General features: G+C 39.0%; 1 protein-coding gene across 10 annotated transcripts in view; it reads left to right on the forward strand.

Annotated features, from left to right (window-relative positions):
- The first annotated feature begins 1,311 nt into the window (after positions 1–1,311).
- The window catches only part of CEP128 (centrosomal protein 128), a 363,215-nt gene continuing 336,878 nt past the window's right edge, over positions 1,312–27,648 (forward strand). For 7 of the 10 annotated variants that reach the window (XM_037031444.1, XM_037031446.1, XM_037031449.1 and 4 more), the window contains exons 1-4: positions 1,312–1,490; positions 3,272–3,427; positions 20,764–20,925; positions 23,620–23,706. In XM_037031444.1, coding sequence (XP_036887339.1) covers positions 20,779–20,925; positions 23,620–23,706 — 234 coding nt within the window. In that variant the 5' untranslated portion in view covers positions 1,312–1,490; positions 3,272–3,427; positions 20,764–20,778. The remainder of the gene's footprint in view (positions 1,491–3,271; positions 3,428–20,763; positions 20,926–23,619; positions 23,707–27,648) is intronic. The other 3 variants (XM_037031447.1, XM_037031453.1, XM_037031445.1) reach the window with 2 other exon arrangements.

Raw genomic sequence — 27,648 nt, forward strand, 5'->3', positions numbered from 1 at the left:
GCATGCATATGGGACAATTTAATGGGTGTTCTTAATTTTTGTTCACATTTGTGGCAGATAGTGTGTATTCTTGAACACAGCTGTGACCAACCGGCTCGAAGATAGATGCAAATACATAGGTAGGTCCTTAAAATAATTATTTCCTGTTCATCTGGTTGTAACATCTACCTCCTAGTGTTGGCTGACCAGAAAAAAATATTTGAATGATTCTAATATATCAAATTATGATACATCATATTTATGTGTCTTGTTTTTGTGTGCATGTGCGTGTGTGTGCATGAGAGAGAGAGAGACAGAGAGAGACAGAGAGAGACAGAGAGAGAGATATAAAGAGAGGATGGGAATTTTAAAAGGTTAGGTCCCTGAGTTTGAAAAGCTTTGAGTCTAATGTGAGGGACCAGCTGGGGAATGGATCATTACAGCATACAATATGAGAAGAGGGGACCTGTGTCATTTAATGTGATCTAGCTGTTCTTGAGGAAGCCAGGAAAGAAGCTTACAGAAAAAATAAAATTTGCTTTTAGCCTCCACGAGTAAAACATCAATGGCTTTTTTGGCAGAGCTGAAGGAAAGAACCATCTTCGCGACTAATTTGGACTTTCACTTCTTAGCCTTTCCAAAGCTCAGTTCTTTGTTGAGGTTTTTTACAGTGACCCTTTCCTGATTGAAACCAACTTCTCTGAGGGGAATATGTCTCTCTCCTGTTCCAGAAATAGGAGGTGACACCCTGGCAGCAGTCATGAAGCAACATCCCTATATTCTATTTTTGATTTGTCATTAATGAGCTATGAGATCTTATGCGAGTCATTTACTTTATCCAGGCCTAAAATGTTTGTCTAGATAATCTCCTCTGTTCCCTTACAGTTCTGAGAATTTGTGAGGCAGAAGACATTAGGCTCTGGCAGTAGGGGGATTTTTACATATGACTGCTAGAAATCACACCTGCCTGTTCCCCAAGGAGTAAAAGAAAGCTAGTCTGTTAGGATCATAACTATTTTGATTTTTTCTTTTTAAAATAGTAAAATAAATATTTTAGGTTTTTCTGATTAAATTATACTGTGGGCCAAGGTAGCTCTCTAATTCCTTGGGTCGAAAAAAAAAGGAGAAAAAGAAGAGGGCAAGAGGGCGCGTCCTGGGGCCTCAAGTGGCAACTAATCCGGCTTTTTCCGGGAGAATCACCAGAAGACAGTCGTGTGGCATCTTGGGACTTGCAGTTTATTTCAGGGCCGCTGTCCCTGAGTAATTCTTTGTTTTGCGGATGATACGGACTACAACTCCCAGAGGGCCAAGCGCCACCAGTGGGGCCCAGTACGCTCGCTGTGGCTGGGCGGCTAGTTTAAGTTGCCATAGCTGCGAGTCAGGGCAGAGCACCGTCGGTTGCGCCGCAGCGTCGGGTCTGCAGCACCTTCTCGGTCACAGGTGGCCGTGGGAGCCGGGCAGGCCTCGGCGATGATCCGGCATTAAAGATCTGGGACTCTTCTGTATCTCAGGTACCTTCCCCCAACCTGCCCCTGGCCTTTTCTTGATCACTTCCCTGTCTCGTAGAGGTTTTAAGTCCCACTTCTCCTTGTCCCAAGGGTGGGGACAGTGACCGCGCGGAGATCTGGAGTGGGGCTGTGGCTGGGTAGAGTGTGTGCCAAGGTCGGGAGAGACGGGGTGCCCGGCATCCAGAGGCCCCCGCCCTCCGCAGGGGTATCCGCAGTCAGGTCTTTGCCAAGTTATCCAGGGAATTTGAACTTGGTTGTCCTCTTGCGAGTGGCTTGTCCTGCCGTTGGCAGCTACGAAGCCTAAGCTGTCCAGGAGATCAGCCTCATTTTGGAGATTATTTGCCAGGCCTGCGATATAACTTGCCGTTTTGTACCTGTTCTATAGTCACAAAAGTGTGCTGCTCTGGGAACGCTGTATCAGTCTTTCCTGTGCCAACATGGAAGTTGCCATAATGTTAATAGTGCCTGGTTTGAGTTACTCCGTGGGAACACCTGACACGTTTTGATGGGGCTCAGTCTTCCGTAGACTTCTTGTAGAGCCGCTTTGTAACGTTGTCTCAGATACTATGTGCAGTATCTAGCACGGGGCCTGGCACGTTGCAAGTGCTCAGTATTTTTTATTTATTTTTATTAATTACACAGAACAGTGCTGTCAAATAGAGATATTTGTAAGCCACATACATAAGTTTCAATTCTCTAGTATCCACATTATGCCAGTAAAAAGAAACAAGTGAAATTAATTTCAATAATTTATTTAGCACAATGTATCCAAAATGTGTTAATTTCAACATGTAGTCAATATGTAACTTATTGAGATATTTTAAAACCGTAAGGATTTTTAAAAAATGGTTCTAAGTCTTCAAAATCTTGTATTTTACACTTACAGCGCATGTGAATTCAAACTGGCCAGATTTCAAGAGCTCAGTAGCCACATATGGCCAGTGACTATTGTGCAGTATAGGTTCAAGATGAAAACTTTGGCAACTTCATATTGGCACAGAGAAATTGGGGTTTGTGACTCGACTCTTGGGGTGAGGGTGCTGCTTTGCTCGGAGAGCCAAGTATGAGTAAAACCTTTGCTCTCAGCAGGTCCTCTCTGCTGTTTCAAGACTTGTGTCACTTGAACTCTCCACAGTTTATTTTGATTGACTTTTCCAGAGTACTTTCTTCTTGAAGTGGCTTATAGATGAAGTCCCAGATCTACTTTTTATGTGGACAACTACCAGTTCTCTGGATAACTTTCTGTGTATTCTTACACACCGCTTTAAAACCAGTCACAAAGAATTGAGAATATTTCTGTTCACAGCTCTTTCTTACAACCAAAGGGATTTTACTTACTTAATTGTGATACTAGATGTGGGAAGAAGTGGGCAGCTTATAAAATATTTCCTTTAAGGGGAGCAAGCATATCGTGTGTTAACTGGCTTAGAAATTCATTGGGTCATTACACTTAGAAGATACATGTTAAATTCATTACCTGACTTAGTTACTCGCTGATAGACATGCAGGGAGAGAGAAAGTACTTTTAGCTAGACTTGGGCTACAATTCACACTGCGTGATCTAGCCAGCCCAAGGGGAGAGCAGAAGGGACCAGTGAGGAGTAGGCTGGCTGGGCACTCGGATGTGAAGACTATGAGTTCAGTGAGGTTTTTGCATGATCCAAGGAGCATTTCCTTTGTTCTGTGATATGCCGTAAACTGCACATAGTAAGGGTGAGCTTATTTTCATGTTCTATTATTTAAAAAATTAAGGTTGTGGGTGTGTTTTACCCCTTGTTTTATAGGTGGTTTGGGGAAAGTGTAAGGGCAATCAAAGATCATCTACTTGACTAGGCCTTTTGCCCCGAACCTCATGAAGAGATGATAGGAGGCAGACATATGTGCCTGAGAAGAGCACTGAGCTCAGTGGAGAGCAACACGGAGATTTGGGGGTGTGCTTTGTAAGTATGCTTTCTCCCTGCGTTTCTGAGATAACAGAGTTTCACATATTTATAGTGGAAAAGAATATGTCAACAAATAGGCTTTTAAGGGGGCAAGAAACCCCTTTCTCACAGTGTAGTATGAAAATTAAATAGAATGCTTGTGCATGGAGTGGTATAAAAACTCAGGGGAAGAAACTAGGTAACAGAAGCAACAACGATGCAGATGTTTCTATTAGATGAGTATTTGAGAAGCTGTTTTGTGCAGGCACAGTAATAGGCATCTTTTATGTATTACATACATAATGGTTTTACTATGCTACTCTCCAATTTACGAATGAGGCAGTTGAGGCTCAGTTAGCTCATCTGATTTGCTTGGGATTCTGGAGCCCAAAGAGCGGTTTTTACCCCCAGGTGTTCTGACTATAAGCGCCCAATGGGAAGAGGCCCCACTCTTGTCTCCGATGGCCCTCTAAGGAGATTTGGTTGACAGTCAGCATTTTTAGGTTAATAGTACCATATAAGCAAATCTTACAGTTATTTAACTCTTTGAAGGTTCTATTACCTTAGTTTTTTTCAAGCTATAATGGTTCTTGCATTATTATTGAGGTAAGAGATGGTTATAATTTGTGATTTCTATAAAAAACATGAATTGTCATTGATAATGAAGGACTACCTACATTTTACAAAGTAGATTTAAAATTCTGGACCCTTTGTAGTGTCTTCATACTGCATTTTGATGACGTGCACTCAAACGTAGAGGAGACCCACTGGGGCCTTGGAATAACAGTTTCCAAGATCTATACTGTCTTAAGTTCTTAGAATTAAAGAATTTTAAAGCTGGAGGAGCCTGATAGGATCATATAAACATGGATTTTCAGCTGCAATCTTGGCACATTTGTGAATAATATAAAAATATTACAGTAGATTCAGTAGTATTCATGTAATAATGTCACTGGGTTGATTCTAATATGAAATGTTTCAATATATTCATGTTATTCTATAGTGTGTTTTTGTTTCTTGTAATAACATATTATTTACATGTTAGCACATAAAATTCTACCATGTCTCTTTCAACTGCTATATAGTATTTGAGTTGACTGCATTTAATGTATCTATCCCTTATCAGTGGATTTGTAGCTTTTTCTGTAATTCTGCCATGTAACTCTGTACATACATATACACATGGGATGTATACGTACATCTTTTACATACAGCTTCTTTTGTTTTCTTGGGGATATACAGGATGGTGCAAAAGTAGGTTTGTAATTGTGAGTATGCGAAACAGTTTATTCTTATATTGTTGTTTGTTAATGATTTTATTATTTTCCCTACAAACCATTGTAAACCTACTTTTGCTCCACTCTGTACATAGAATATCTGGGTCAAAATGGATGCATATTACTTATATTTTACTTGTCTCACCAGATTGTTCTCCAGAAAAGCTATATATTTTATTTAATATTCATACAGCAAGGTATGCTCTTATCAACTCTGGAGGTGAGAGCTTTTTTCTTTTTTCATCTATACAAAACAGATAAATAAGAATATCATAATATTATTCTAATGTTCAACTCTTTAATCAGTAAAATAAAGTATGTTATGTATTTGTTAGGGCCACATGTATTCTGTGAATTGCCTGGTTATATATCCGGTACTTATCTGACACCACACATAGTTATTACAATATTATTGACTATATTTCCTCTGCTGTACTTTATATCCCCATGCCTGTTTTGTAACTTCTCAGTCCCTTCATCCTTTTCACCCAGTCCCCAACCTCCTTCCATCTGGCAACTGCCAGTCTGTGTTCTATATCTATGAGTCTGTTTCTGTTTTGTTTGTGTTGTACTTTAGATCCCACGTGTAAATGACATCATATGGAATTTGTCTTTCTCCGACTGACTTATTTCATTTAGTTTAATACCCGCTAGGTGAGATAAGCAATTTTATAGATTGTAGACGGAAGGCAAAAGCTCAGTGGTGGGAGAGTGAAGGCTGTGAGTTGGCCAAAAGGGTTTGCTTATGAACAGCACTTGGGACATTGAAAGAGTCCCGAGAAGAGTCCCAGATGATCAAGAACCTAGATGATTTGGAGTGCAGTGCTTTATAGTACAGATAGCTGGTAATCGAGCACTGCAGGGAGCTGCAGATGACAGTAAAGAATTAAAATGATTTGCAGTAATTCAATCAGGGCTTCTAGGTTTGATTCAGTTGTTTTAACACATTTATTTAAATGGATTTGAAATATTTATCCTTGTTTTCTCTATAAAAGACATTATCAGGTGTTCATATTTATACTGTTAGTTTAATCCATATTGTTTGAGGATGTAAGATAACTAATCTAGGCCATTTCCCACAAGAATCATTTCACCCAACAATTATTTACTTTGTACTAATTGCAAAGTCCTCTTCTTTGAAATTTACCTCTGGATTAATCAGACAGGATAATAAGGAAATTTAGTTGTAAATTCATTTAAAAATGTTCCAGCTACATGGCAGGTACTATGCTAGCTGTTGAAGTACAACTACAGATAAAATAAATGGAGTCTCTGGTAAGATTTTGAATCTGGTGGGGAGAAAGACAGTAAAAAACCAATTAGCAATCTTGGGGTTGTGATGAGTTGGTATCCACTGTGGATACTTGGTCCAGGGCTAGGGTTGCGGGTAGTGAAGGAAGGCTTTCTAGGGGAAGTTTCCTGTGAGTTGATGCTTAAAAGAAAAGTAGAAGTTAGACAAGGGAAAAGAAGTGAAAGGAATGTTCCAGTCAGTGAATCCAGCTTAGGCTTGATGACAAGGTGAGCATGACATATTTGAGGAATTGAAAAAAAATTCTGTGACACAAATAATTATATTTGTTCATGAAGATGTTTAATAAATGTCTTGCTGTAATTATAAAGTGATGCAAATGCAGAGGAAGGAAAGATCCCTTCCAGGTGGAGCTGAAAGGCTTCCCTGAGATTGCATTTATTGAGCTATGCCTGGGAAGATGAGCGGAGCTTAAGTCGGTGGTGATAGTAGACAGCAAAAGGCATTCCCGCCAGAACTAATGACATTAATGAGGGATGGTGGTGGGAGAAGACTGGCTGGTCCTGTGTTTTCTGTGGTTCTTTTGTTAAGACATAGGTGGCTTGCTGAGGGTCTTAAATTCTTGATTCGAGAAGCTAGACTCAGTCATGTGGCCAGGGGAGGGTCAATGAAGTTGGAATATGTATGAAAAGATTCAGAGTTAGAGAAACCATTTTGGTGGCTAGGAATGAGTTAAGAAAAGTCCTGAATTTATGAATGGTGCCAGTGGCAATGAGAAGGATTCAATGGCTATAAACCTGGACCTTGGAGAAAGGTTCAGTACTCAGCTCTGCCACTTGGTAGCTCAGTAGTTGGTGTACCTTTCTTAGCTCCTTTAAGCCTTTTCAGTGTATAGCATGTGGCAGTAGTGTTTACCTTGTAGGGTTACTGTGTACAGCAATTTGTGATATTAAAGCATTACTTATTCAGTAATATGTCAACTTTTGTTTTTTGAAGGTTTTTGTAAGAGGTTCTGAACTGGAGTCTTCATTCGTTTACTTCCCATAATTAAATTTCATTATAAATGGATTTCTTTCTAATCCTATATCTTTAAAAATATTTGTGTATACATTTAAAAACATTTCAGGAAACAGTTCATGATAAGGTCAAAGGTAAGAACTCCAATTACCTTTGAAAACATTTAGAACCTATTATATTTTGGAAGGAATATGCCAGTTGTTCTGTTTATTCACTTTTAAAATTATGAATAAAAAATACAATTGAGAATATTTTGCTAAGTGAAATAAGTCAGCCAGAAAAAGCTAAGAACCATATGATTTCACTCATACGTGGGATATAAAACTGAAATTCACAGATACAACAGTATGGTGGTTACCAGGGGGAGGGAGGGTATAGTAAAGTGTGAAGAGGGGCAAATATACAATGACGGAAGATGATTTAACTTTGGGTGATGGGCATACAGTGCAATAGACAGATCATGTATCATAGAAATATACACTTGAAATCTATATAATCTTATTTTTTAAAAGTATATTTTATTGATTATACCATTACAGTTGTTCTATTCCTCCCCTTCATTCCCCTCCACCCTGCACACCCCCTCCCCCACCCTTCCCCCCTTTAGTTTATGCCCACGTGTCTCAACTGCTTTAGATTCTGTATTTCCCCTACTATTCTTGCCCTCCCCCTATCTATTTTCTACCTACTGTCTATGCTATTTTCTGTACCTTCTCCCCCCTTCTCCTCCTCTCACCCCCCTGTTTCTAACCCTCCATGTGTTCTGCATTTCTATGGTTCCACTCCTGATCTAGCTGTCCTCTTGGTTTGCTTTTGTTTTAGGTGTGGTTGTTAGTAACTGTGAGTTTGCTGTCCTTTCACTGTTCATATTTTTCATCTTCTTTTTCTTAGATAAGTCCCTTTAACATTTCATATAATAAGGGCTTGGTGATGATGAACTCCTTGAACTTGACCTTATCTGAGAAGCACTTTATCTGTCCTTCCATTCTAAATGAAAGTTTTGCTGGATAAAGCAATCTTGGCTGTAGGTCTTTGGATTTCATGACTTGGAATACTTCTTTCCAGCCCCTTCTTGCCTGTAAGGTCTCTTTTGAGAAATCCGCTGACAGTCTGATGGGTACTCCTTTGTAGGTGACTGTCCCCTTATCCCTTGCTGCTTCTAGGATTCTCTCCTTCATTTTAGTCTTGGCTAATGTAATTATGATGTGCCTTGGTGTGTTCCTTCTTGGGTCCAACTTCTTTGGGACTCTCTGAGCTTCCTGGATTTCCTGGAAGTCTATTTCCTTTGCCAGACTGGGGAAGTTCTCCTTTATTATTTGTTCAAATAAGTTTTCCACTCGTGGCTGTTTCTTTCCCCCTTCTGGTACCCCTATAATCCGGATGTTGGAACGTTTAAAGATGTCCTGGAGGTTCCTAAGCCTCTCCTCATTTTTTTGAATTCTCATTTCTTCATTCCTTTCTGGTGGGATGTTTTGTTCTTCCTTCTGGTCCATTCCATTGATTTGAGTCCCAGTTTCCTTTCCATCGCTATTGGTTTCCTGGACATCTCCCTTCATTTCCATTAGTTTAGCCTTCATATGTTCCTCTAATTTGTGACTAAAATCAACCAGTTCTGCGAGCATCCTGATCACCAGTGTCTTGAATTGTGCATCTGAGAGTTTCGCTATTTGCTGGTCACTTAGACTTATGGGCTCTCGGGCTTTGAGTTCTTCTTGAGCCATAGTTTGAATTGTTTTTGCCTGTTACGTATGAGGAGCAGAGCCCTAGGTGTTCACCAAGGCCGGGCGACCCAGTCGCTGGGTTGTGACGCTGTATGTGGGGGCGGGGCCAAAGGAAGGCAACGGCGAGCACCCTCCCGCCGCCACCATGGGCCGCACAATTCGTCCCACTGCTCTCGAATGTGCGACTGAGGTCAGCCGCTGCTGGGTTCTTGCTGGGGGCTGCACGGTCCGTCTCACTGCTCACTCCCGTCGTCCCAAGCCCTCGCTGGGTCCGCCGCCGGCACTACCCCAGATGCCTGGGCGCCTGGGGTTGGGGGATCCTTCCTGCCCAATCCTGCTCCGATGGTGGCTCCGCCCCTCTTACCCATCAGGTAGAACGGTTCATTGTTTTTGGACTTCCGTATAGTTCAATTTTCTGTTCTTTGGCTGTGTCTTTGTTCTCCAAACCTTTGTTGTATTCAAACTTGGTTGTGGGAGAAGGCACAGTGTTTTCATCTACGCCTCCATCTTGGTGGGAGTCTGTATAATCTTATTAACCAGTGCTACCCCAATAAATTTAATGAAAAAGAATAAGAAGTACAAAAGTCTTGAATAAACATATCAGTGAGTTCAATAAAATGTATTCAAGTTCTTTATTATAGAAGACTTAAAGAAAAAATCTTAATGTATAAAGAGTGGGGGCAGGAAGAAATATGGGAACTGAGAAAGAGTGTAAGAAAAAGAGAGATAGATAATCCATGTACATCAAAAAGAGTAGCTTTAAAAAAATTAAGGTTTCAGGATACGGTTTCTGGAAAAAAATAGGAATGCTTTTCTGCCTGAAAGAGGTAAATATTCTTAACAAGAGAAAGCGTTATTTAAAAGACATCTTAAAATAGCTGTAGAAAGTTGGACTTATAGCAGATTTATGTATTAAATCCTTTATATCTTGTATCCATTATAACAAATCTCTCATTCTAAGCATATAAATACGTATGGCTTACTCTGGCATTAAAAGCATTTCTTGGGATGGGGGAGTGATAAGATATATGATAGGGAAGGCAAAGAAAACATTTCAGTGATTGGGCAATGTATTTGGAATTTACACAATCCTTTTACACCTAAAAATGTATTGGAGCCCTTGCTAGTGTGGTTCAGTTGGTTGGAGCATTGTCCTGTAACTGCAAGGTCGTGGGGTTAATTTCTGGTCAGGGCACGTGCCCATGTTGTGGGCTTAATCCCCTGTTGGGGCACGTGCTGGAGGTATCCAATAGGTGTTTCTTGCATTGCTCTCTCATAAAACAAACCTTTAAAAAAATTAAAGTGCAGTGGAAAAGCACCAGCTCAGAGACAAGCTATGAGTTCTGTTTCTGAAACTTTTTAGCAAAGCAGTCATGGACATGTATTTTACTCAAAGCTTTGTTTTTCTTTAGTAGCGAAAGTAAAGGGTTGTAATTATATCAACTTTATAGGATTTAATGGAGATCAAAAGAGTAAATCTAAAGAAAATGCTTTGTAAGCTATAAAGCAATGTGCAAATGCAAGGTATGAATAGCAATAAGAAATATTTCCCTCTTAGAATTTTTAGTGTTGTTTGTTCACTAGGGAGGTCAAGAGGAGTCTATACTTTAAAAACTAGAAGGGAGAAAACAAGTATTATGCTTTATAATATATTTAAGAAACAGCTTATTTCTCATGAAAACCTTAATGCTATGGGGAACAAATAAGTAGCCTCAATTGCTATTTATGATTGCTAAATGTTTCTTCTCAAAAATTGCTAGTCTGCCATTTGTTATATCAATTGCTTATGCTTATTTTGTGTGTCCTAGTTTGAATTTGTTCCTCCAATTAACCCCACCATTAGAAGACAGTTTGAAAACAACCTGTTTTCTCAAGGAAAGTAGGTTTTAAAAAAAAAAGATTTTATTTATTTATTTTTTTAGAGAGGGGGAAGAGGGAGAAAGAGAGGGAGCGAAACATCAATATGTGGTTGCCTCTCACATGCCCCCTGCTGGGGACCTGGACTGCAACCCAAGCATGTGCCCTGACTGGGAATCGGACTGGCGACCTTTTGATTCACAGACCGGCACTCAACCTCTGAGCCACACCAGCCAGGGCTTCGAGGAAAGTAGTTTTGAGGGGAAACTTCAGGAAATTATCTATTTTCTGAACTAAGTCAAATGATTTATTAGTAAAGTACGTATTGTCAATGGATTGTCCTTGGTGCCAATTCAACACCAATAGGAATCCCATTTGGAGTACAGTGAAGAAGGAAACTTGATTCAGTGCAAACCAGGTCAACTGTGATACAGCCTGGCTGTGGTGTGGCCCTGGAGCCAGGCAGGCCTGGGGCCAGGCCCCTCTCCAGCTAGATAGCTCTTCTCTGTTCCTTCCTGGCCTACTCTGCCCCATGCTGGTTTGCTTTGTATTGTGCTGGTCTCCTTTATGCTGGTCTGCTCTGCTCCATTCTGTGTTCTTTGCCAGAGTGCTCTGGCCTGCATTGATATGTTCTTCTCTGCTCCAGTGAGACATCTTTAGTGTTTTATCTCAGCCAGGGAAATACACTCTTCAGTCTTTGGTGGAGGGGCAAAGTGCATGCTCAGAGCCAGAGGGGAGCTGGCTGATATCAGAGAAGTCCCTGCTCTGGTCCCTGATTGGCCTGTCCTCATGCAACTGAGGACTACAAATCTTCGTAGTTTGATTGGTCCAAAAGGCACTTTCATGATTGGTCATGAATGAGCTGCTGTACTTGGTTGGTGGAGATGTTGATGAGGATATAACTGTGCAGCTCTGATGGGAGAGTGGAAGGCCTCAGTCCCATTGGTTGAACTAGGGTTTCAGGAACCCCTTCATAACACCTGGCTCAGATCGCAGAAGCAGTGAGGGCTGGCAGTTCAGGGCATATTCTTCCTGAAGGGTAATATGTGAGAATTCCCTGTGTAGAAATGGCTGGTAGGCTCTGTTTTTTAAAATTTGAGCCCAATTAGCCACCAGGAGCTCTTCTTCATAGGTATCTTTTGTTTTTTAGGGTTCACAATATAAATCATTTAGCTTTTGCTGCATAACAAAACATACAAGGCATACAACAATGAACAGTTATTGATCGTACAATGGGTCAGCTGAGCTATCCGCTTATGATTAGACGTATTTATTTGGGTTTAGCCGGCTGGTCAGCTGGTCTGCTGATCTAAGCTGGAAGCTTCTGGTGTAACCCTGTGTCCCACATCTTCCACAGGATACCCTGGCCATGCACTGTAGGTGATGGAAGAGGTACAGGGCAACAAGGCCAGTGTGTAACTCCTTTTCAAGACTGTACTGTGTTAGCTAAAATTCTGTTGGCCAAAGCAGGTCACACAGCTGAGCCCAGAGGAAGGGGCTTGGGCAGGTAATTCAACCTATAGTACGAGGACAGTGCATATAGGAAGGGGCAAAGAATTGGAGCCAAATTATGCATGGTACTACACTTTTGTTCTGAATTTAGTTTTTGATATATACAACAGTGTGAAAACACTCTGAGTAGTTGGGTTTAAATCAAGCCCGTTGGCTGTAGTAGGGTCTTATCCTGGTTTTGGGGTCCATAGACATGGCTAATATCAAAGCGGTATTACCCAGTTTCCTTTCGGTCTATAGAGGAAAGCATTCTCTCTTAAGCATTTAATCTTCATTAATTCTTCCTGATCAAATTGCTGATTTTTAATTAGGGAAACTTCCTTTAAAAAAGTAAATTTCTTTTTTCTTGTTTTTTTTTTAATCCCGAATAAAGTTGCAAACTCAACTCGGGTAAGGTAGTGGGTGAAGAATGCCTGATGGGGATTTGGGCGAACAGGAAGGTGCATGTCTGGCTCTAGGGCGCTGTTACTGATGTCTGTGTTGCCATGGGAAAATTTATCCCCGGTGTCTCCAGATCTTTGGGTTTTTCAAGGGAAGCAGGCAATTAGACTTGTTATGTGAAATCTACTTGTTTTCAAAATAATATTTTAAAATAGCATAGTGTCATTTTCAAATACATGTTACCTGGCTGGACTTGGTCTGTAGTCAGTCTTCCAGTTTTCATTCTCTGATTTAAACAAAATGGTGTCAGAAACTCGGGGATTCACGTCCCATTTTTGTCCAGGCTGAGCCCTTGCCCAACCTGGCGCAGTTTAGACAGTCATTAGAGGATGTCTGTCCATCCAGAGGACATCATTCTTATTTGCTACTTTAGGAATATTGTAGTACATGCTTCGTTTTTAGTCCGCCAGCAAATGCAAGGGTGCGATTCCAGGACTTTACTACAAGTAGTACATCCATCACAGGGGTTTCTTAGCATCCATTTCTCTGTAAGCTTTCTTTTTTTCCCCTTGAATTTTTATTTGTTGTTTTATAAAATTTTTTTTTTTTTTTAAAGAAAGAGGAGTCTTTTTTTTTTTTAAGATTTTATTTATTTATTTATCTTTAGAGGGGAAGGAGAGAGGGAAACATCAATGTATGGTTGCCTTTTGTGCATCCCCTGCTGGTAGTTAGCCTGCAAGGAACCAGCCTGCAACCCACATATGTGCCCTGACTGGGAATCGAACCGCGATTGTCTGATTCGCAAGCCCGCACTCAATATAAAAATCTTGACATGCTTTTATTTAATTTTGTAAACTGCCTCATTTATTTTAGAAGTATGTATGGGTGTATGAGTTTAAAATATGTGTCATTTTGTATAACCAAAGACACTGAAATAGAGAACAGGCTGACAGTGACCAGAGGGGAGAGGGGAGGGAATTTCAGGGGAAATAGGGGAGGGATTTAGAGGAACAAATATAAAGGATACATGGACAACAACTGAGAAGGGTGGAAATGGGAGGGGGGGAGCACGTGGGTGTGGGAGGGGATGGGAGTAATAGACAGAAAACTGTACTTGAAAAATAATTAAATAAAATAATATATATATATATATGTGTGTGTGTGTGTGTGTGTGTGATTTTGCTTGTGAGAGAGGGAGGAGGTTATTAAATAACTTTTTTTAAAAGTACACTGATTTTTAACAACTGGTGCATATAAAATTATCTGAGCAACAACGAATTGTTTTCTCCGTGTCTGAATGGCATTTTGTATGCTGCATGGCTGTTTTTAGAAATGCTCACCCTCCCCGCTTGGGAGGCCCTGGTCCTGCTGACTCTGCTCTTGTTCTCTGAGGAGCTGGAGTAAGGGGAGCTGGGGACTGAGCCTGGCTGGCTTCACCCATGAGATAGAGGTGTGTGTGGCGGAGGGAGGAGGCGTGGAAATGGATGGCAGCAACAGGAGTAGGTGAAACATACAATAAAAAGTCAAATCTAGTATATATGTATCTAAAAATGTTAATTCTGTAAGTCAGAAGTTTCAAACCGGATGCTTTTACCCATGCATGCCCTCCCCGCCCCAGGGGACATTTAGCAGTACTGGAGATAGTTTTAAATCCATTCCATAGTGGAAGGTCGCCAGCCTTATGCTTCTTTGTGCCCCTCTAGTTCTTCTGAGACAAAGAGCCTTTTCGCTGGATCCTGTTTCCTCCTCTCATCCATCTGTCAAACTTCGACTCATCCTTCCTGAAGAGTGGAGCGACCCTGGCCCCATTGCCCAGGCATGTGGTTGTACTACTCAGCTCACTGTAGAGAACACTTTCACAGCTCTTTCTTTCTTATCAAGGATGCTAACTTAATTTATTTACTTTCACCTTTCATTTCTAATGTAAATGTGATTCAGTAAATGAGGAATGCACGATCTGTCCAAGTTTCTGGATTGTTTCCTATGTCTTACTTTATCTACTGACTTAACAGAGAATTGGCTGTTGATTTTGATCTTACATGAACTTACCAAAAGGGTTTGAGGAGATTAAGTTACAGAGGAGCATCGATACCAAGAAGCCAGGGACAGCTGAAAATTGTGCACGAAACCTTTCCTGGCTTGTTAACTTTTTCTTTGGAGCAATAAGGCAAAACTCTGAAGTCCTGCAGCTGTTGAAATGGCGAGAAGTGCATTATAAAATTTGAACTTGGATAATGATTAAGCTTAAAATACACTCCCCGTCTCCTGCAACCCCCTTAAATATCAACATCGTTACCTTGAACATGTCTTTGAGGACGGTTGCATTGCATGGGTATAGCTGAGGCACTCGGAGGCCACAGAAGCAATCAGCTACTCAACATGCACTAGTCAGCCTTTGTGAAATGTCACCCCTGATACTGGGTGCTTATCTTTTATGGAACAGCTTGCAAATCCTAATTGTTTTAAACTGGCTCTGAGGAAAAGAGACTTGAGAATCAATGAATTACAGCTCTCATACATACAAATGTGCATCATTATAATGAAGACAGTCGGATGGCTTCTTAGGTCAAATAACAATAGAGGTGGGCTTGAGTTTGGAAAGACTCACTGCCAGTCATCTTATTATGGGGCAAAACGCAGTTTCACTCTCTCTGGTCACCGTGTGCAGGTTCACACATCCGCGTTCATTTTTGATGGATAGATCTCAGTGGGAGCGAATTGATGAGGGTTCATTACTTGCTCTGGTGGCGGTATGTCTTCTTTATAAGGTTCATTAAGGCAGAGGCAACAGTATTTATGCCTTTAAATACTGATGTGTTGGAAAGAGCTAAATAAACTATTTTAAGAATTGTACCATCTGGTTTCAGACCCAGGGCTTTCTCTCACACTGTGGAGACTTTCACCCAAGGTCACCCAACGTAGTCCTCTCTAGTCTTGGAAGAAGCTCAGCATCTGAAAAGCAGACACCATCAGTATTACTGCTTTCTCATCAATGGGACGTTTTGTTGTACCAGTAGGTGGTAGTAAGAGAATATTTTGGTTTTTTTTCCAGTTGAAAGAAATGCCTTTCTCAACTTTAACCAGAATTTAGGTGGTTCAGCTTTTTAAAATTGTTCTTTAAGAGTTCTTCACTCATTCCTCAAATTTAGCAACTATTTCTTACCAACATATGTCATGCTGAGAAACTTCTTTTGATAATGAGAATGAATTTCTAATCCAACTAAACTTTTTACTTTTATACCTTTAAAAGTAATGATGAAAATATTCCTTGAACATACATGGATATTTTTCTACTAGTCTTAGTAATTCTTCTTTGAGCTTCATATTATGATTGTGATTCAATAGCATTCATGAGCCATTTTTAATTTGTTTTCCAAAGCAGAATTTGATTGCATAAGCCATGCCAGTACACATTAATGTATTTTCACATAGTCCTTCAACTTTTAAGTTCATTCCATTATTAAGAATGTTTCTTTGAGAGTCAGTTTTTGAATCTCGTAACTCATGTCCTTTGGCAAAATGGCAAAGTAAGAAATATACACAATCTTTTAACTCATAAAATCATGACACATGGTTCCTTTGGGCAGTTAGTATCCTTGAGTATGAAGGGGAGATGAGCATTGTGATCCCATTTCTTTAGCTCATCAGGTGGTGAAACTAGTGACCCGACCCCACCTAGGCAGGTGTGAGGGGACTGGGAAGTATAATCTAGAAGTTGTCAGGGGGGAAAGGAAGCAACTGCCAAGAGAAAGGGAGTTCTGGATGTGCAGCTTTTATTTCAACACATGTTTCAGGTTGCCAACCTGTTATTAATCTGCTGTCTCTGCAGGCCATCTTTATATTTGTTTTTTTAAGCATGCATTGTTTTCCTTTCTGATAATACATTCTTTGTAGAAATTTCAGGAGAGATAGAAATGTTTAGAAAAATAGAAATCTGCTATAAACTCTGGATGGTGAGTATACTTTTGCTGTATCTTCTTCCCTTTTTATCATCACCCTTTCCTGCTCCTCCTATTTGTATACTGGTAATTTATAGTGACTGTAGGGTAAACGGAGGCAGGCTGGTTCCCTCACCTAGATGTCTGGAGAACTAAGATAAGCTGTGTTCTCATAGCCTTGAGACTGGGTCCAATAAACGGTTCTCAGAACACTGAGTCTGAGTGGGCTCACATGTGCAGAATGTTGTTGTTATTATATAATGTTCTGGCACGCTGCTGGCTTTGTCTATATGTAGTATGTAAGGGAGTTAAGACTTCCTGCTGGGGGACAGGTGACATGCAGAGACATGCAGAGACACGCAGGGACATGCAGGGGGACACGTGGCTTGCAGTGTGTGTGGCTTACCCACTCCTGAATAAAGGCATGTCAGGCATCCCAACGGCTCCATGAACATTCTTCTGTGAGCCTGAATCCCATGAACCTCTCTGGCCTTGAATAGTTGCAGCACAGTCTCATACAGACAACATGGGATGCTTATTACAAAACTGCAATTCATACTTTTATCCCTTACATTCTTACTAAGTGTCTCCAAGATCAGGGTGCTTAATGCCTGTGTACTCTTCCATTGTATGAATGTATTGTATTTTAACTGTTAATTTTCTTCTCATTTGATATTTAAATTATTTTTATTTTCCTTCTATTATAACTTCTCAGCCAGCATCCTTAATATAAATTTCTGTATGTATTCCAGATGATTCTATTAGGTGAAAATGTAGTTACTTGGTCAAAGGTACAAACTGCTCTTGATGTATATGGCTTGTTCCCATTCAGACAGTTTCCTTAATGTATACATTCCCCGTAGGACAGTCAAAGAGTGTTCTTTGACCTGTAGGGTGACCATAAACATTATTATTTAAAGGAAAACAATAGGGTAGAAAAGTATTTCCTTGCTTATTAGGAAACACATTTTTTTCATGGCCATGCATATTTGATTTCTTTTTTTTCTTTTTTTTTGTTAATAATTTTTATTTCTTTTTTTAAAGATTTTATTTATTTATGTATCTTTAGAGGGGATGGAGAGAGGGAGAGAAACATCAATGTATGGTTGCCTTTCATGCATCCCCTGCTGGGAGTTAGCCTGCAGGGAACCGGCCTGCAACCCAGGCATGTGCCCTGGCTGGGAATTGAACCACGATCCACTGGTTTGCAGGCCTGCGCTCAATCCACTGAGCTACACCAGCCAGGGCGCACATTTGATTTCTTATGTGACCATTCTCAGTATATTTTTATCAACATGAAATGAATATAATGCTTTGGGTACACTTTCTTTAGGAAGATTTTCAGAGCCCTGGTCAATTTTCATTAATGCCACTGATAGTAGGATATACTGTTTTTATAATTAATTTTAATTGTTGTATAATACATTTCTGATGCTGAACAAGGTATATGATTGGTATTTACTGCATTCTGCTTTTCTTCTTTAGTCAGCTGTCCTAAGGGCCTCTCAGGACTATTTTCATGGCCCTCCACACATTGTCCTCTGGGTTCTGGTTACGTGGCGGGAGCCTCTTGAGAATGCCCGTGGCCGCCTCTTTCTCATTTCTTTCCTTCCCCTTCCATCACCTCTGTCTGCGGAGTGGCGCTGTGACTGAAGAGAGACTGGCATCTCTCGGTGAGGCCGGACCTCTGCTCCCACAGCTGTCGTCTGCTCTGTGCCGCTGAAGGTTAGGCGTTCTTCCCGGGGTGATGACAGCCGTTTTCACCTTTTGAATCATCAGTGATAGTTGAAGGAAGTGCTAACTTTTTATCAACAATGAAATAATCTAATTTCTATTTTGTATTGTAAGCAGACTCTTTAATTTTCCTTAGTTTAACATTTATGATAGTTATGTAGTGAAAATCCTTAGATGGTTGCTAATGTTTCATATGCTATTAAAAATATATAAATTCTTAGATACATCTTACCTTAAATCTTGATATTTCCGTAACTGTTCCATCTGATGCAGGAGTTTGAACTTCTTTATTGTTCAAAGTACTTGGAATTAATAGCTGAAGACTCTGTGTGTGTGTGTGTGTGTGTGTGTGTGTATTAGTGAAATTCATGCTGGAAAGTGCTTCTATCTTAGTGAAAGTATGTACGCTTTAGGAGGTGTGATAGGTCATTTTTTGGTATTATATGACAATTAGACATAATTTAGTTAATTTTGTTCTTAATTTTATTTAATGCTGCTAAGATTTTTCTGCTTTAAAGTTAAAAACAGATACCCCGCATCTCTACTTGTTAATATTTATCAATCACTTGTAACATTTGTTCCATTAAGAGAGCCCGTGAAGTACAATGCATATAACTTGTGGTAAAAGTATGAACATAAGGAGGGTTATACACAAAATCTTGCTAGCAGTTATCCCGGGGAGGCGGGGCAGGAATAGTTTGGGGTGAAGGGTGGGGTGGGAAGGTACTAAGACTTCATTCATAGTATTCTAAAATATTTTACTGAAAATATAAGAAGCACACACACATCAGAATGGGGAATAACAAGAATAATATTAAGAATATATTCTTGGCCCTGGCTGGTATAGCTCAGTGGATTGAGCATGGGCCTTTGAACCAAAAGGTTGCCGTTTCGATTCCCAGTCAGGGCACATGTCTGTCTCTCCTTCGCTTTCTCCTTTCATTTTGCTGTGTCTAAAAATAAATAAATAAAATCTTTTAAAAAAAAAGAATATATTCTTAAGAAATAATAGGGAAATATGATAACAGAAAAAGAATGATAGAAATAGGAAAGAATAATAATAGTTACTGTGGATGGTAGATACATACATACTTGTTATAGTTATCACTTCTACTTTATTTTAAACATTTATCCAAATTATTAAAAATAACCATAAAATTATTAGCTGTAATTATCTGTAGTTAAGTTGAAACTCAGATTGTTTGCTCATGTTTCCTGATGTGGGAGGGAGCTACACTGTGTGCACTGTACCTTCGTGCTTGTCGACAGGAGAAGTATGACAAGAATTACACAGGGAAGATAACTGTGGCGCAGAGCGGCCTTGGGCAGAGGAGAGGGTGAGTCTCACAGGGTGTTCTCTAGCCCGTGCGAAGACTTTGGTGTTTTCAGCCAGTACGAAGACTTTGGATCTTCCATTGATTCTTTTTAGATGCTACAAGATCAGACTGTATTTCACTCTGAAAAACCTAAACTCACAGCAAAGTTCTTTGCCTGTTTAGTTTTATTTTAAAATCATGTTTTAAAATAAAACATGATTTAGTTTTATTTTACAATGCTTTAATTTAATGCTCTAGGATCTATATATTTTTAGCAAATTCTTTTTATCTTCCCTTTAGATGTATGGTCATGTACTTCCTAGATGCATTCAGAATCAAGATCCAAAAAGTCCAGAATACTATAGATCATTAAAGAAAGGTTTTATCACACTGGATTTAATAAGCCAGAGAAAATGGCCATATAGATTTTAGGAAGAGTATGACAATTAATGTTATAGTAACCCCAGTAAGCAAAAAATAGAATTATTAGAACACTCAATAATAATTATGAGAATACTCATGAAAGTATGAGAGTTTTCTCTGATACTTCTTTGTCCCAAATACATTTTGTTTCTTCAACTTCTATAAAAGGTTTTCTGAAACTTTTGCTGTTGTCTTATATGAGCTGATTTTCTTTTGCACTAAATAAAAAAGTGAAGTAAGGATGGGGAAAGCATATGTAGAGAATTGTTTACTGGTGAAGTTACCCTCAGTATGTTTGACTTCCTAGTTTGGTGCCGATGTTGATGATAGCATCTTCCTACATATTTGTTATAGAATTTGTACCTTTGTTACAGCATTTGTTACTGAAACGTCTGAAGTTAAGGTGTGTGAAAGTATTCACTATACACTGGGATTCTCTTATTTTAAGTCGTTCTGTGTCCATTGTATGTTTGTTTAAAGATACATATACTCTTACAGCTCAGTAGAATGGACATCAGAATAATACTGAGACCTTCAGGTCTTAGAGAATCTGGCTTTTCCTTTTAGTTGCAGAGGTACCAAGCTCTCTGGCCTATTTACCTGTTAGTAGGGTTAAGTGAGGTACTGTATGTGAAAGTGCTTTAAAAATTTTGTAACATTGCATAAAATTAAGAGATTTTTATTATTTGGAATTGTAAACAAGACTGAAATAACATTTGAGGAATTACTCTTAAAGCGGAAAACACAAAAGAGGGAGAACTACATAGGGAAGTGACTTATGTTTTTAAACTGTCTGTTTTGATATTATGATAAGCCAATGGACTAATGTAATAAATACTTCAAAAGATCAAAAAGTAAACAGTTAAATTAATCTCTTATTCCCATGCTCTTTACTGTTTGCTTGATCATGGTCTGAATTTATTTTTAAGGATTTGTGTACATCGATGGCAGAATCCTCCAGTGATTCAGACCACTTCCGCTCTCGTGACCGATTGAGTCGATGGGCTGCGAGGTCTATACACGGGGAATTTGGGAATCGTCCCGCACTAGATGTCACCGAGAAGGTCAACTCAATAACAAGTACTTTACAGGTGAGTTTAACAATGCTTGCATCGAATTGATCATAGAGAGTTTAAGCTGAGTAATAATTTTGGTCAGTATATTGGTTTTTTTTTTTGCTACCATACCAAATTACTGCAAAACAAATATCTTAAATAACAGAAACTTATTTTCTTACACTTCTATAGGTCAGAATCTGACACTAGTCTCATTGGACAAAAAGTTGGGGTGTTGGTAGGGCTGCATTCCTTCTGGAGGCCCTGGGGAAATATCTCTTCCCATCCTTTTCCAGCTTCTAGAGGCTGCCCACATTTCTTGTGGTTCCTCATCTTCACATTCTTCTCAGATCACATCACCCTGAGTGCTTCCCTTGTCTGCTTCCCCCCTCCACTTTTAAGGGTGTTTGTGGTTACACTGAGTATTCCCAGTAATCCAGGGTACTCCCTCAAGATCCTTAATATAATTATGGTATGTCTGCAAAATCCCTTTTGCTGAGTAAGATTACAGGGATTAGGGCTTGAACATCTCTGAGGGTTCTTATTCTGCCTACCACAGTCAGTAAGGATATTTGAGATATGTGATAGGTTGTGGAAAGTGTTTTGGGATAGGGTTATATTTCCAAATAAAATATGGTAGGAGTGAAATCATTAGGGATTACCATCATTTAGCCTTTTGTGGACATCTGCCTTTAGAAAAATGGTTCATATTTTGGCCTGGTAGATTATTCATGGGTGAGTAATAGTGAGATGCCATTTTGATTTAGAGGCTAACCTTTGCCTTTGACGGTGTTTGGAGTGGGGTTGAGTGGGGCAGTTTTCATACTTCCATAGAAGGGGCTTGGGAAAAGAAGTGGGGAAAGGGACAAAAAAACCCGAGAAATTGGATTTTTTTGGAGATCAAACCATTGTCTGAGGTTTCATTTGCAAGGGTTCGATCGCCAAAATATATAAAGAACTCACATGACTCCACTCCATGAAGACAGACAACCCAATTAAAAAATGGGCAAAGGACCTAAACAGACACTTCTCCAAGGAGGACATACAGAGGGCCCAGAGACATATGAAAAGTTGCTCAGCATCACTAGCCATCAGAGAGATGCAAATTAAAACCACAGTGAGATGCTACTTCACACCAGTCAGAATGGCCAGCATAGAGAAAGCAACAAACAAGTGCTGGCGAGGTTGTGGAGAAAAGGGAACCCTAGTACACTGTTGGTGGGAATGTGGACTGGTGCAGCCACTGTGGAAAGCAGTATGGAATTCCCTCAGAAAACTAAAAATGGAACTGCCTTTTGACCCGGCAATCCCACTGCTGGTATTATACCCTAAGAATCCTGAAACACCAGTTCAGAAGAAGCTGTGCACCCCCATGTTCATAGCAGCATAATTTACAATAGCCAAGTGCTGGAAGCAACTTAAGTGTCCATCAATAAATGAGTGGATCAGAAAACTGTGGTACATTTACACAATGGAATACTATGCAGGAGAAAGAAAGAAGGAACTTCTACCCTTTGTGACAGTATGGATGGAACTGGAGAGCATTATGCTAAGTGAAATAAGCCAGGCAGAGAAGGACAAATACCAAATGATTTCACTTATACGTGGAACCTAATCAATAAAACAAACAAGTAAGTAAAATATAATCAGAGACAGTCAACCAGAACAAACTGACAGAGGAGTGTGGGAAGAGAGATAATGGGGGAAAGAAGGGGAAGGGTTGTCAAGGAACATGTATGAAGGACACATGGACAAAGCCAAAGGGGGTAGGTAGGACAGGAGGTGGGGATGGGTGGGGTGGGGGGCTGTGGAGGGATGAAAATGGAGACATTTGTACTTGAATAACAATACAAAATTTTTTAGAAAAGGAAAAAACATTGAATTTTTTCCTACCCATTAAACCCTTACCTTTGTCTTGCCTGGATAAGCATGCATTTTGGCTTTTTATTGTTTTGGGCTAATATACTTTAGGGAAAAAAGTCTAACTTCTAGTGGAGGGGACATAATTTGATTTGATTTTTCTTTTTGAACTTATTGAAACTAAAATTACAATGGCTTTTGGAGTACAGATTCTTGTACTTTTCTACCAATGAGACATATTAGTAAGTATATGTTTTTGAGAGAAATGCCTCCATAAAATCTCAGGAGAAACCTAACATATTTAGATAGATACCATTATTGTTATGATTAGAACTAAATTTTTTGTTTATAGCTAAGTGTTAAAGGATGTTTTTACTTCCCTTGTAATGAAGTTCTGAGGTGAAGTAATAGTTGAAATAACAGATCCAATGATTTGCTCCTTTTTTTTATTGTTGTCTCCATTCCTACCCCCACCCCTGGTTTATTTCTCTTGTACACAATCTACTAGATTTGTTATTTTAGGATTCTTTCTCATAAAGAGGGTGCACAAATTGATAATGAGGATTTATTTTTGTTTATGGTTTTGTTTATGGTTTTTGTTGCCAACTTATTATGGAACCTTGGATAAGGACTTAAATCATGTGCTTCAGAACTCATACAAGTAAATTGCAGATGGATTTTAGTTTTTCTCTGAGTTGTGTTAATAAGATTTAATTGATAATTGTTTTTGAAGTATGTTGATATCTAACTTAACTATGATATAAAGTGTATCTTTTACAAATGATTGATTTAGCTGTTTGACATACTGGTAAGAGTGGTTGGGAAAAATGTCGTTTGGAAAAATTAATAAAGTCCATTTTCTTTCTTAAGGACACCAGTCGAAACCTACGACAAGTAGACCAGATGCTTGGACAATATCGAGAATATAGTAATGGACAGGCAGGTGCTATAGAACACGTAAGCATGCTTGTATGTTTGTATTTTCTCTTACCTTTTTGGAAATGCAGAGTTGAGGGTTAGGGATGTGTGCTAAAGGAGATAATAATTGTGAACAGCTTAAACTTTTAGACTGCTTCACTATTTTGTAGTTTAAATTTAGGTTAGCTGGTCAGATGGATTGCCAATTAGCTCATGCTTATTAGAGTCTATTGAATTTGAAAATGTTAAGCCAGAGGGGGAAGAACTCAGGGCACGAATCAAACTGAGATTTATTAAATTTGGGCTCAGATACCTCTCATGGGGAGGTAAGAATTTTAAGGCTGGTTTATTTTAAAGTAATACACACTCATTGTTTAAATAAATAATGAAATTCCTCCCCCCTGGCCCTTCTGAGTCCCACTCCAAAGAGGTGACAATTTTGACACTTCCTTGTATATCTTTCCAAAGATTTTCTATGCCTGTATAAGCATACTTTTGATTGGTTTAAAAGCTGGAATCATATATAATGTTATGCAACTTTTATTAGTAATATATGTTTATATCATTTTCTATATGACACATACCTCATTTATTTGAACAATTACACAATACTCCATAGTTTAGGTGTATCCAGTACTTATTATTATTATTTTTTTTGGTTTGGTGTTATTTTAAATAATATAGCAGTGACCATTATGCTACATGTGTTTTTCTTTAATCACATGCTTCCTGGGAGCAGAGTTGCTGGGTTAAAGGATATGTACACTTACAGTTTGCTAGATATTTCAAAATTACCCTCTCAAGGATATGCCAGTTTTTACTTACTTCACATGGGGATGTAAAAGGAAACACATCCAGGAATCTGGAATAAATAGAATATTTTTATTAATATTTTGCTAATTCAATCTATTATTTCTCTCTTTTGAAATTTGTTAATTCATCTTCAAACTCTTAGAAACCCAGTTAAATTTATTTCTTCATGTCTCCAATTGTGTATGCACTTTAACAAGAAGACTAGTGTTTGTACTATATGTACTATATGTAAATTTGTACTGTAATGATTGTTTTATATATATCTGTGCTATACTGAATTGTCACACAACTTCCAAGTTATAATTGGTGATTTGTTACCTTTTTATAAAACAGAAGCATAGTTATTATTTGCTTGTAATTGGAAACTAATTGCTTCTAATTGGAAAGTAATTGCTTGTACCCGAAAAAAACATATCTTCTGTCATAAGGTTTTCTACTACTTCTACTTAGAAAATAAAGTTGGACTTTTTTTGCAGCTTAAAGGTTTTTATGATTTATGGTATATGTGGCAGAGGGAACCATAGACTTTTGATATTTGCATAGCTCAGGAAATGCTATAGATTAAACTACCTTATTAACAATGGGAGTTGTTATTTGCTTTTTAATTTATTTGTGAAAAATTGAACACTAACTACCAACAGAGAACAATCCTACTTTGTCATGTTGAATATTAAATGCTTACTTATGGTAGCAAATTTTTGTTGAGTTTGCAATGGGGAAATGAAATTGTGTTTTAGAGAAACTTCTGTACAGGTAAGCATTTAAAACAGAAAATGTGTTCCACTATGGCAGTAAGCCTTTGAATAATACTGGATGCAGGGGTGTGGTTTTATGTCTGGAAAGTAAACACACTCAATGGGTACTTCATCTCCCTCTGAGTTTTAAGTATGTAGAGTGCGAGGCCCCTCATGTAAAAAATAAGACACAGAAGAGCAAGAGTTTTTCTTTGGCTTCAGACTGTAACTTGGTCTAGTAGAGTCTCTGTATTAATTTCTCCCAATTTTTGTGCTGTTAAAATAGTTGGTTCTCAGTGATTTTTCCCTCTAGCATATCACAGGAGTCATGTCACTCCTTGCCTTATGTTATACTCCCCTGATAGAGAGTGATCTTCACCCTGCCACCTGTAAGTTGCCTTGGGCAAAGATTTTTTTGGAAAGATGTGCAACTCAGAAAGAGTGCTTTTCACAAGGGATTCTGATGGGCTCCTCAATGAACATTGCTTTCCTAGCATTCAGATATTTACTGCTATGGAATGTATCATACCTTAAAAGGAGTATACATAATGCGCCAGTATCATGATTTGTCTGAATCTTTCTGTTTATATTCCTGAAGTCCTTTAAGTACACAGTAGTATTATCTTTTTTATTTTCTTGTAATCAATGTATGTGCTGTTTAGGGAGGAATGCTGGAGATTGGTCTTTTTTTAATATTTATTTTTGAGACTATGTTGCAACTCCTACAAGTCTTCTTGCTGTGAAACCTGCTATATTTTAAAATAAATCCTGTAATAGCTTAATTCATTTTAACCAGTGTTCAACTGTTAAAAATTTTCTCCCTATCTGTTGCCCTATTTAAATTAGCACTTCTTTTTTAAAAAAATAGATTTCCTAGACAGTGAGATCAACTGTTTTGCTCTAGAGAAGACAAGAACTTTCACTGTTAATTTAGGTTTTATAAATGATTGTATTGCCGAACCTCAGGAAAAGGATGTTTTATATAGGCATTTAAAGATTTCTTGTATTGGGGTTTAATTTTATGAACATAATTTTCCAATTGGTGAAGTGGGGGGAAATAAATAATTGATGCAATGTTTTCCTCCTGAGATGCCCTCCCCCAACGAGAGAGCCGTGAGAATCATTGCTGTTGATTTTGTAAGGCCTGAGGGTCAAAGTCACCTTTTTGGCTACTTTGCCTTAAGATGTACATAATTCCTTTCTGCTGCATAGTATTCCATTGTGTAAATGTACCATAGTTTTTGATCCAGTCATTATGTAAGTGGAACCTAATCAACAAAATAAACAGGCAAGCAACATGTAACCAGAGGCATGGAAATAAAGAACACATTGATATAACCAGTGGGGAGGGGTGAGAGGGATAATGGTGGAAAATAGGGGAAGAAACATAAAGGAACATGTTTAAATGACACATGGACAAAGACAAAGAGGGGTAGGATTGAGGCTGGGAGGTGGGGATGGGTGGGGTAGGGAGGAGTGGTGGGGGGAAATGGAGACAACTGGACTTGAACAGCAATAAAAATGTATGTAACTTCACTATTGTTCCCTTGAATCTTTTTTTTTTTTTTAAGATTTTATTTATTTATTTATCTTTAGAGGGGAAGGAGAGGGAGAGAAACATCAATGTATGGTTGCCTTTTGTGCATCCCCTGCTGGAAGGTGGCCTGCAGGGAACCGGCCTGTAACCCAGGCATGTGCCCTGACTGGGAATCGAACCGCGATCCTCTGGTTCGCAGGCCCGTGCTCAATCCACTGAGCTACACCAGCCAGGGCTCCCTTGAATCTTTATAGCCTCCACCCTAACTTTAATTCTTTGCCTATGAATGTGAAGCTTCTCTGTGAGGAGCTGAGCAGTCTTAGAGGATCAGCAGTGGGGTCTGTGGCGTTTGGGGGAGAAGCAGCGCCTACCTGCCTTGTTGTAGTCTCTGGGAATTTCTTCATAAACTTGGTATATTCCAGGGGCTTTTTTTTCTTACATCAACTCATTTCATTCTCTCAACAATCCTATTAGGCAGATGCTGTTATTATCCTCATTTATAAGATAAAAAAATTCGGACACAGAATGGTCGCCAACTTGCTCAGCTTGTCAGCCAAGGACAAGATGTTATCCTAAAACCCAGCATCTGGATTCATTGCCCTGATTTACCTCACAGTTGTGCACATTTCTGTGATGTTGTGAATTTAGGATTCTGAAAATTGGTACTTCATATTCAAAGTTTGAAGGGTTATGTAATTTACAATGATAAACTAGATTTTTGTGAATATCTTAACTGATTGAAAAAGAGAAGCCCATCATCACCCGTGCCATTAACATCATAGCTGGTATTGTGTCAGAAATTAGAGTTAGATGGAACAAATGCAGAAACAGAACTGGGAAGAAATCTGGTGCTGAACGGGAACTGGCATTGACAGATTGTCAAGGTTGGCAGCTTTG

The sequence above is a fragment of the Sturnira hondurensis genome, unplaced genomic scaffold (assembly GCF_014824575.4).
Source record: "Sturnira hondurensis isolate 20B ecotype Veracruz unplaced genomic scaffold, ASM1482457v3 Scaffold0021143, whole genome shotgun sequence".
Classification (NCBI taxonomy): domain Eukaryota; kingdom Metazoa; phylum Chordata; class Mammalia; order Chiroptera; family Phyllostomidae; genus Sturnira; species Sturnira hondurensis.